We start from the raw sequence: 11,777 nt of genomic DNA on the forward strand, positions 1-11,777 counted from the left end.
CCCATTAGCTAAAGTGGTGCTTCAGGTTTAGAACAGTTTCAGGTTAAGAACGGACCTCCGGAACGAATTAAGTACTTAACCCGAGGTACCACTGTACTGGCAACACTAGGTAAGTTTCTCCGCTGCACGCCAAACAGGCCCCCATTCCAGTTTCAATTTTTAAAAAGCTTGGCCTTGTGTGCGATCCAGTAGGGGTAACTTGCTGCAATAGCCCAAATTGCTGAAGAGGGATGTTTTCTCTGTCCAACCAATTCAGGCATCGTATGGCATAGATACTGAACCACCACACTTGCACAATAAATGAGAGGTTGTATATCGGTAGTTCAGCAAACACCCAGCATTATCGGTCTCACAATGTGCCACCATATTGTACCTTTGTACCTAACTTATTTTGAAATATACACCAGAACAAGAGATTTCAAAGTTCCAGTATAATAATGTTTCTTGAAGAAATACAACAAGGATTGGGTCCAAAAGAAGATGAACAATGTATATATCTGAAGCTTAGCGGCACTTTTTGGTATTATCAAGGAATATGGCACGGTCAGACACAATGTGAGGAAAGGAAAATGGGGAATCTTCTGATCTTCGTCTCAATCTCCATGCAGCTGGTCTTGTTGGAAGCCTCTTGGAACCTTACTTATGACCTCACCAAAGGAGAGAACAAACTGCCGTCTTGATGTCATGACTGAATCCTTCTACTATTCATAGGTCTGTGGTTTGACAGAAGGTAAGCTATGAAAAGGGGAAAGCTGAATATATCTATGAGTCCCTTGAAAATCTCTCACACACTCCTCTTACACCCACACCCACACTTCATTGGCATATGTTTGAGATACAAAATTAGGAATAGTCTAAAGAAAGAAAAAGGAAGCAATATAACCAGAATTTCATGAGTTCAGAAAATGTCTTTATCCTCTCCATTCTCCAATGATTCTAGCTTATTTTGAAATGTGTGGGCTTTTGCTCTGTGAAGTCTTTATAGGATGCCCTGAAGTTGCCTTCAAAGAAACATTTCTTGGAGAACAGTCTTTGGCTTGAAAGAGAAGAACCCACTTGGGAGTTGGTGTGGATGAAAAATCTTCAAACACTAGTAGATCAAAGATAGACCTTACAAAAATGTGACTTTCTGTGTGAGCGTTGGTGTATTTCAGTTACTGTTACATCTGGAAAGGAATCACATCCAGTGTAGCTGCTAGGAATTGTTAGAAAAGGAAGAGAAGACAATGGAGGTGCTTTTATCACTCTCATGCATAAATGCAAGCAGTGTGGTCTTTTGTTTTTATCCTTCCAGAACACATGCCAAAGGTCGCAGGTTCAATCCACAGCATCTCAAAGCAGGGCTGGGAAATAAACTTGTTGGAAACCCAGAGGAGAAGCTGCTAATCTAGGCATAGGCAAACTCCAGCCCTCCAGATGTTTGGGACTACAATTCCCATCATCCCTGACCACTGGTCCTGTTAGCTAGGGAGGATGGGAATTGTAGTTCCAAAACATCTGGAGGGCCAGTGCTAATCAGTGCAGGTAATCCTGAGCTAGATCAATCAATTATCTGATTCAATATAAGGCAGTTTCCTATATTCCATATCATATAGCCTCACACAGACACAACCAAGAAACAATTCAAACAAAGCACATTTAAGCATCATTGATTTCAGTGAGACCATTGAGCACATGCTTAAATCTCTACCATTCAAATCAATGGGAGTGGGGGTTTTCTTTTTTTGGGGGGGGAATTGACTGTAACAGACTCAGTAGTGAGCTGCAGGGAGCTCCTGACCTCCTGTTGCCTGTGTTGCTACTGCTTACTGGGAGGGCAGGAGCAGCACAGTGTGGTGGAAATGTCTACCACTGCTGATCATACCTACACTGTCAGGGCCGGTCCACTCACGGGGCAAGGTGAGGCAACTATCTCAGGTGGCAGGAGCCACAGGAGAGGCAGGTGTAGATCTTTATTCACCCCTTCTTCCTGATGTAGATATTCACCTATTCTTCCCCAGTAAGGAGGGAGGCATCTTCTGTGGTCTGCCTCAGGTGCCAAAATGTCTTGGGCCGGCCCCGCCTACTGCATACATATTTATGTGCTTCCTCTCGGCTTTAGGATATGTACACCCAGCAGTTCCAGAATATGGTAGTGTAACATATGAACCCTTCTGAATCAGACCAATGGCCCATCTGGTCCAGGGTCTTGTTCTCACAGTGGCCAACCAGATGTCTGTGAGAGGACAGCAACAAAGACACAGTTGCACTGTCCCCATGCATTGGGCTTTCAGAGGCATGCAGTCAGTAGTGGAGCTTCATGCTCCGGCACCGTGGGGCGGAGAGCAGGCGGGGGCAGGGCTGGAGGTAGAACATAGCCACCGATCGCTGCGTCCTCCTGTTTGCTTAACTGAGCAGACATAGGAAAGGCTATGAAAAGCTATGCATGGGCCTTCTATTCCCTATAATGACATAGTGTGGCATCTATATTTATTCTTTATATTTTTACCACACTGAAGCACAGTAACACAAACATCCTGTCTCCATCACTTCCCACTCTGTGGAGTCAAAACACATACCATCAGGTGATAGACAAAAATCCCATGACTGCAATCATGGAGCAGGAATTCTAACATCTTCCTACCATAGGAACCCAGAGTGGCATACACAGAGAATCAGAATTGTAGAGTTGGAAGGGGCCCAAAGAACCATCTAGCCCAGCAATCCAGTTTAAACATTTTAAACAGCTGTACAAAAATACTATCAGGATAGCAGTAAAACTATACAGAACAGCAGGAGGGAAATAACAGTCCCAGTCCCCTTTCCCCAAAGGCCTGTATGCACAAACAAGTGCATTTTTAACTTGTTTGGGAGAATGATGCCAAATGGGGCCATATTATGCAAAGAGTGGGTGGAAGATGGAATGTGCTACATCCTGTTGGGACGGAGCTGAGTCATGCGTGCATCTCCCAGAGTAAGAAAAGGGAAGAGCAGCAACAACAAAAATGGGAACGTGGAATGAATTCAATGTTTACAAAGGTTACAAAACCAAGGCTTCTGTTTTACACACTAACTTGGCTGAAGGGTGATGGGTCTGATCAAGACAAATGAGAAAACAGTGTCAGCTCTGGGGAAATTAAAGGAGTGAAATGTTTTTATCTTTTTATACTGCATATGAACGATGACAAATCAGCTGAACAGGCAGCTAGATTAATACAAATAGGAGAAACTTTTTTAAATATTGCAGAGAGCTTAGTTGCAAGCCTTTGTGAGAAGGTTCAATGAAGCCCCATAATCTTATGGGGTTCAGAATACAGACACATCCATTATTTGCCATTAGATGGGTTGAAGGTACAAAGCAAAAAGAGCTGTTTGGGTTGGTGAGCTCAGGGTTCCAGTAGAATAGGGATTTGGCCATGATTTTGACTGGTTGCATTTGGACCAATGACTCAGGGCGCTTCCAGATGACCTTTTTATGGAGTTTTTGCCCTGTTGTGCCTACACAAAGTTTGCAGGAAGTTGTACAATGTTGACTGTTATTGATAATTTATTCTGATTTGTTTCCTGAGAGGTTACACAATGTTGCACCAAGTTATTGATATCCCACACTTTTGGAAAGTCGCTTTGAGCTGCCTGTGACAAGAAAAAGCAATGGATGTATTTAGTAAATAATCATAAAAATAGTCATCCCTGATTTTCCAGTTGTGCTGGTAAGGGCAGCATCACAAAATCCTCGGAAAAGCACCAGGGACTAAAACCCCGGGAGACTTCCGGGTTGGTGCCTCCGGTAATGGCGGAATTCCTCTGATTGGGAGGAATTTGCCCCGTGGGAATTTGGGTCTGGCCGCCACGGCGAAGGCAGAGACCCGCAAAAAATCACAGGCAGGAGAAGCCTGTGAGCGTGGGATTTGGCGGGCACCTTTTGCGCCTCCCTTACTCACGGGGAAACCCGGTTTCGGGGGTCCTGAGTGACGTGGGGTGAGCAGCGTGGTGCTTCGAATCGTTTGCTTTTTCCACGGAGTGAAGCCGCATAGCTGTTGCCAGAGAGCGCTGACTTTTTCCTGTGGACAATTTGATTCTAAAGTAACTACCCATGAGTAGAGCTGAGGCGGGAGAATTGGATTTTTAAACGTTTAATTTGGTATCGTAATGGGGAGGTTCAATACAGGAAGTCTGCCTTCCCCTTTTGTAAATAGACTGAAGCAATGAGGCTGCAAGCTGAAGTCTTGGAAAGCCTATTGTAAAAGACTAAATTTCCATCTGTAAAGAACATTAACCCCCCCCCCCTTGGAGGCAGGAGAAGAGGGGGGGGAGTTGTGGACTGAATATGCCTGCAGGAGAGAGTGAAGAGAGTTAAAATACCGCCGCTCTGACCCTGGAAACGGGCTGCTAGCAGGACTGAGGTCTTTTGGAATGTTCATTGACAGTGCATAGAACGTTCATTGACAGCTAGCTAATAAGAGAAATACATTGTTTCTACTGTCTCTGGCTGCTTTTAAAAAGGAGTAAAAGTAACTGAAACTAACTTTGGATTCTTTGAACTGTGTTTAAAAGAGGACATTATTGATTAATATAAATAGAAACTGTTTTCCCCTAGTGGAAGCCTCTGAAACTGGTTGCTTTACAAGAGCTGGGCTAGGGGAATTTCCAGCTGCAAGATAAAAAACTGTGAGACTCTGCGATTGACCTTGAATTTTTTAAGTGCTATGGCAAATGGAAAGGAAAAAACAGACCAGCCAACTGCAGAAAAAAACATTAAGGTCTGGGAGGACTTTGCAGCAACCCAGGAGAGGCTCAACACCAGGCCTCCCTGCTTCTTCTGTGGCTGCTTCTGTACCAGTACACTCAAAACCAAGAGGAATGTCGACAGAAGAGGCCTTAGCGGTTGCATTAAATAAGATAAATGATTCACTGGAACAGCTTAATAAGAAAACAGATGTGACAAATGCGAAAGTGGATGCTGCAACTATCAGTATAAATAATTTGGGACAAAAGGTGAATACCAATACAGAAACCATCCAGAAATTGATTCAGGAATCTACTTTGATACGGCAGACTGCGGAGGAAGTTAGGGAGAAAGCCGTTGCTGCGGAATGTAAAGTAACACAATTGGAGAGAGAGAGAGTCCCAGCCCTACAGAGGCAACTTGATGAACATAAGTTGATGCTTGCTATGATTGAACTTAAAGAAAAACAGACGAATCTGAGGATCAGAGCCCTACCTGAATTGGAGAAGGAAAGCTTGATAGACTTCCTCACACAGGAATTTGCTGACTTTTGGGACTTGGACTTGGATCAAGAAGAGTTTAAAATTGTGAGGGCCTTCAGACTTGGAAGAGGAGGGAAAAAAGAGAAGAATAGAATAAGAGACTGTTTGATCACCCTTCGAACTAAAGAAGAGAGAGATAGAATATTGGGTTGGCACTATCAGAAGAACCTAGAAGTACAACAGTCAAGAGTGGAAATTTTAGACGTCCCGAAAAATGTTTTTCACAGAGTAAGTTCCTCCTGATCGGAGGAGCTCAGCCATTGCCGGAGGCGCCAACCCGGAAGTCCCAAAATATTGGGAAATTTTGGAACACAATAGAGACAGAATAAAATAGCAGAGTTTTGAAAAATTGAAAAATAAAGTGCGAGATTGGCTCCATTATTATCAAATAATGGAGGCATACAATTTGGACAAAAAAAGTTGGCTTCCAGGTGGAAAAATCAAAATTGGAAACAGAATTGTTAGATTCAAAAATTAAGAATTTGTCAAGAATGTATAACTTGCTGTTGAAATGGAACACTCAGGATGAAATGGTGAAATCTGATATGATTAAATGGGCACAAGATGTTGGACATAACATAATGATGGCTGACTGGGAACAGTTATGGACCACAGGTATGAAATTTACGGCATGTAATGCCCTAAGAGAAAACTTAATGAAAATGATTTATAGGTGGTACATGACACCAGTCAAGCTTGCAAAAATTTACCATTTGCCCGATAAGAAATGTTGGAAATGTAATGAGATTGAAGGTACATTCTTTCACCTTTGGTGGACATGCCCAAGGATTAAGACATTCTGGGAGATGATTTATAACGAAATGAAAAAGGTATTCAAATATACCTTCCTGAAGAAACCAGAGGCCTTTCTCCTGGGCATGGTCGGCCAATTGGTGCCAAAGAAGGATAGAACATTTTTTATGTATGCAACAACAGCAGCAAGAATACTCATCGCGAAGTATTGGAAGACACAAGATTTACCCACCCGGGAAGAATGGCAGATGAAGTTGATGGACTATATGGAACTGGCGGAAATGACTGGCAGAATCCGAGACCAGGGAGAAGAGTCGGTGGAAGAAGACTGGAAAAAGTTTAAAGATTATTTACGGAAATACTGTGAAATTAATGAATGCTAGAAAAATGTTGGAATGATGTTATATGGCTTTAGTAGAAATGTTATAAGGAATTAAGTATAAATAGATTAATAGAGCATTAAAGGAAAAAATAAGGTTAGAATGTGCTAAGATAATTATAGGATAGAAAACAGAGGAAGATGGAAAGGAATTGCTGAAACAATTAATAGAAGTGGAATACAAAAAGGGAGGTGTGAGGAGGTCGTGGAAATAAGTGAATGAAAGATAAGATATTGAAATTATTTGATGTGTTTTAAACTGTTTTTGTTTTGTTTTGTTAGTTTAATGTGTTAGTGTTATGTAGTGTTTTTGTATTGTATTGTATTCTTCTTTTTTGTAGTGTTTAAATTGTTGGAAAAGTAATAAATATTATTTTTTTAAAAAAAAAAACAACCCTTTTCTGCATTGCTTATGGGCAAAGGTGTATTGAAACCCTCCTGGAATCCCCTTAGGGCTGCAACACTTCTATTATTGCAAACCAGAGGAACTAGAAGGTCCTTGTCATGCCAGACTGTCCTTCAGTCTTTCCTTTTGTGAGTCAAGGACCCACCACCCGCTAAGTGATAAATAAAACACAAGGACCCAAGTATTTTAGGTTAATGGTTACAGCATGTGAGTGGTATTGGCTTAGGCATCAAACAATCTATACATGATTTCACCCCGCTCAGCAGGGAGTCATTCAAGGGTTAACAACCAGTGGGAGGAGCTTGTTGATGCAAGTACAACAGGAAGCTTCCCCTGGCGTCACCGGGGGTCATGTAATGGCCTTAGCCACCAGCAGGGCATTGGACAGGATCCACGACTGCCGAATCCGTTTAATGGAATACCCAACGAGGGGAGGGGCAGGTGATGGCTACAACCTGCCTTCTGACATACCACACATATTCCAATGCCTAAGCGCCAATACTTGAAAAGTTGTGACAATTTGCTATAGAATCATAGAATCATAGAGTTGGAAGAGACCACAAGGGCCATCGAGTCCAACCCCCTGCCAAGCAGGAAACACCATCAGAGCACTCCTGACATATGGTTGTCAAGCCTCTGCTTAAAGACCTCCAAAGAAGGAGACTCCACCACACTCCTTGGCAGCAAATTCCACTGTCGAACAGCTCTTACTGTCAGGAAGTTCTTCCTAATGTTTAGGTAGAATCTTTTTTCTTGTAGTTTGGAACCATTGCTCCGTGTCCGCTTCTCTGGAGCAGCAGAAAACAACCTTTCTCCCTCCTCTATGTGACATCCTTTTATATATTTGAACATGGCTATCATATCACCCCTTAACCTCCTCTTCTCCAGGCTATGAGGTAGGCAAAAACCAAGAGGCTGGTACCAATTTGCCAAATGGATAAAATTCCTACCAGGCCCCCTGGGCAACCAAGGCAACCAACCAAACTCCATAGCAAGGTCAAAAGCATAGATGTGACCTAAAGGGAGTGTGGGCGGGTGATCCGTCGAATTCAGGAAGCGGCATGAGGGGCACGGCGCTGCTATGGCCGCTTAAACGCAGCTAAGCCCTGCCCACAAGCCAGCTCTATTGGCTGGCTGAAGAGCACGGTGCGGCAGCCAGAATATCTGATGCAGAGGGGCAAATATGCCCCCCTGCCAACGCTGGAACCGGCTCCCGCTCACAACTCCTTCCCTTTGTTAGAAGAAGAGGCTTTGTGCTGCCAACCTCTTACCCATTGCATGGACTTGCAGTTAGCTAGTTTCATAGTAAAGGTGTCTCAGTGGGTGTATCCTAACTGTGATTTTATGGATAGTAGCGTCTGGTTTTGGTGTCTAAATTCATGGAGCACGCACGTGATGACTTTTTTGTTTATTTCCATCTTAAAGCTACACACAATGAAGGAAGAGGACAACTCAGAGGCTAAAGTAACCCAGGATGAAAGGAATTATAAGCACAAAGCACGCTGCCGATTCATGAGGAAACAGAAAAATGGGATTTCACCCTGGAAGAACACTGGGAAGTTAAAGAAAAGGTTGCAGTCAAAAGAGGTATGGCCTCCTCTAATTCTGTGAAAAAAGTGCAGGCACCCTCCAGGTCCTAGCCCTTCAATGTCAGGGAGCCGACAAGGAGAGCACGTCATTCACAGATGAGAGAAAAAGAGTGAAACACTTGGCTAACTTACAGTTAGTTTCTTTATGAAGGAAAGCAGAACAAAGAACACAGAGAGACTTCTACAGGTTGCCCCTGTCTTAGTGACACTGTTGTCCAGACTGGCTTGTGGCTCCCCTTTCACTCCCTAGCCCTCTATGTCAGGCCCCTCCCTCCCTATAGCATCCTCCAAGGGACCCTCTCTATGCCTGCCTGGCTCTCTGCTCAGCAGCATGCAAAATATGCCTCACTGGGTTTAAGGCAGGTTTCTCACCCAGCCCTACCTAGAGATGCCAGAAATTGGACCTGGGACCTTTAGCATGCAAAGGAGATGCTCTGCACTGAGCAATAGCGCTCTCCCCATCTCACAATGTTCAGAGATGTAATATTGGTTTCAGCATAGAACAAACTGCAGCAGAGTGGAAACAGTGTTGCATGAGACGGTTACTGGGAGGAATGGAAAACAATGCATTCTTACATCTCTGCTTACAAGTGGTGTGATCATTGTTATTAGATAATAGATCGTTGATGTATGAAATTATGATTGTGGACCTTTCAGTACGTTAACCTTTGTCATTTTCTTTCTAGAAAAGCCAAGAAAGTTTGAAAGAAACAAAGGAAAGAGCACCAACTCTCTCCTGTCAAGAAACCTCCAAGTCAGTTGAGAATAGTGCTGAGGATTTCAATACCGAGTGGACCATTTTTAATGACTTGTTCTTCTCAAGTGATGTGGCGCCCTGTAATGAGTTCATACCTTATTACAGGACATACTCAAACCTTGTGGAAATCCCTCTGCAGGTAAATATAGAATTGAGCCATGAGAACGCAGAAGGAGAAGAAGTTCAAAGCGATGGCTGTGTCTTTAATCCTAAGTATGAAGATGAGCCTCTAAAGGACGTGAGTCTCACCACGGGATATTTTCCATATTATAGAACATATGAGGAATACTTTGGCAGCTCAGATCTTCCCAGTGAAATACACAGTGGAGCAGAGAGCGAAGGGAGTGTGGCAAACAATGCAGAGGAAATCAAGAGTGAAATTAGCTGTGAAACTGAGGAAGTATCTGAAGGTCCTGTAAGTACAAGAAAGGCCAAATCTTACACTGAACCCAATATCATACAATAATTTCCTTTATATCTTACTTTTAAAAGACACCTGAAGGCAGCCCTGTTTAGGGAAATTTTTAATGTTTAATGCTGTACTGTGTTTCTCATATTCAATTGGGAGCTGCCCAGAGTGGCTGGGCGGGGTATAAATGATAAATTATTATTATTATTATTATTATTATTATTATTATTATTATTATTATCTTTATGGATGGCAGAACATCATTTTTGTCACTGCTCACCTATGAGATTTAGGGCCTAACTGAATGTTACATATAAATATGTGTATTAAAACACTTGTAGTCTTTTTTAAAAAGAGAAAAGCCAATATGCAAGTGGGCAATTTAGATGTGTGAGGTTGTCTAATCACTCCCTGGGAACTCTATACTCTTATCTGTTTATTATTTTGGAAGAATTATTGCTTCTTTTGTCAAATTCATTATTTGTTACAATATTTTCATGCCCATTAGGGATACATAAATAATAATGACAGAGAGGTTCCAACTCTCACACTTCACAGATCTGAGGCCCACAGATTTCTGAAAGAGCATCCCAAAGTAGTCCACAGTTATTAGGGACTGGTCCTTAGTTCACATAATCCATGAATTTTGATCATGCACCCCTTTATGTTTTCAGGATATTCAGGAAAACTGTGAAACATCAGAGGATACCAGCCAATGTTCTGAGAGTCTTCAGTTCACTGAAAACCAAGTATTAACTGACTCCATCGTTGAGTCCTGCGATTCTGACCTCTCTCTCTTCGATGAAATTTTAAACCTGAGGCAATCACCTTCCGACAGTGGATATTTTCCATATTATAGAACGTATGGGAAATTGCTTCTCGGTCCAGAAGCCTCAAGTAATGCGCTCTGTAGCAGCAGAGATGCACTGGAAATGTTTGGTATGGAAAGTGAAGAAACTTTACCGGAAACTAGGGACAATGAGAATGGCTGTTTGGTGTGCTGACTCCACTGGGATTGAAACCACAGGCATGGTTTTAAGGACTCTTACCATTGCACGGCCTAGTAATAATTTATATTGAAACATTTTAACAAGAAACTGTTATTCATATTAAGTTGAGCCATTGAAAAAATGGGAAAAATGTTCAACTAGCTTTTGCTTGAACTTGGAGAAATTGACCATCTCTGGCAGAAGATAAAGGAGATGAAAAAGTTATCGTTTTTTTTAAAAAACTGCCAACCCTATAGATGATCAATCAGACTCTCAAATTGTTGAAGGAAAGAAGAATTTTGTCATGATCAAGGCAAGCTCCCAAAATACGCCCCCCATACCACTGTTTAAAATAAGAAGTTGCTAATATGTGGTTTGAGATTTAGCTTCTCTCTCTACCACAAAAACTCAAGCTGAGAAAATCTGAGAAGAGAAGTCTTTCTGCAACCAAATAGTTCAGGGGCAAAAAGTGTAGAATTTGCATATTGAGGCATGGAGGATAATATACTGCAGATGAAAAACTAGTGTACTTAATCTAATGAGCAATCATTTCTGGTTGCTGCCACTGACAATTCCCTCTACAAGCACTCCTGTTACAGAAAGAAGACAGGGACAACCTGACCAATTCTCCATCCTGGCCAACAGCATAACAAAGATTCAGTATGTAACAGAGGTGTTGTAATTGCCCACTAAACAGCAACTTTCAGTCTGTAGGAATGAAAGATGCATTATTCATTGCCATGTTTACCAGCTGATTCTTTGTCAGAGTTTAGAAAAATGTGGGAGAAGAAAGGAGAGGCATGGAGCCTTTGAAGAGGATGTAGAAGTCTTCAAATTACTAGTATGAATGCTGATAAGACATCTTTCAAGCAATTTTTCTCCATGATAAAAAACAACAAAAAACAGTTCCTGTATTTTGTTATATTTGATATGAGCTATGGATAGGGAGGGACTATTTTGTATAAAAACTTAATAAATACAACTATTTATTAATGTGCCATGTTTTAAAATGTGTGTTCTTCGAGACTGTTCATAAATAACCCAATATGTTCTAGCAACCACATAATTGGACAAATTTTTCCTCCAAGAAGCCCAGAGCAGCTTAAAAATGGCCTTGGACATTTTTGTACAGGATCCTTGTACAGGATCAGACCTGTTTAAAACTGCATCATGTGCTGTAAGCAATTCCTTAGGCATAAGCAATAAGCCCAACTGGTTTTAGGGATGCCAAAAAATCTTGTGGTAACT

The 11,777-nt window shown here is 42.0% G+C and overlaps 1 protein-coding gene across 2 annotated transcripts; it reads left to right on the forward strand.

The window, feature by feature from the left end:
• The first annotated feature begins 647 nt into the window (after positions 1–647).
• LOC309335380 (uncharacterized protein) lies at positions 648–11,525 on the forward strand. 2 transcript variants are annotated; one of them, XM_081850428.1, is made up of 4 exons: positions 648–730; positions 8,211–8,372; positions 9,061–9,546; positions 10,215–11,525. In XM_081850428.1, the coding sequence occupies exons 2-4, from the start codon at positions 8,220–8,222 to the stop codon at positions 10,542–10,544; spliced, it is 969 nt and encodes a 322-aa protein (XP_081706554.1). In that variant the 5' UTR covers positions 648–730; positions 8,211–8,219; the 3' UTR covers positions 10,545–11,525. The 2 variants fall into 2 exon arrangements, with proteins under 2 accessions (XP_081706554.1, XP_081706553.1); XM_081850427.1 differs by lacking the exon at positions 648–730 and adding an exon at positions 902–1,232.
• The last annotated feature ends 252 nt before the right edge of the window (positions 11,526–11,777 follow it).

The sequence above is a fragment of the Podarcis erhardii genome, assembly GCF_964252035.2.
Source record: "Podarcis erhardii genome assembly, chromosome: 2".
In the NCBI taxonomy this organism is placed as follows: Eukaryota; Metazoa; Chordata; class Lepidosauria; order Squamata; family Lacertidae; genus Podarcis; species Podarcis erhardii.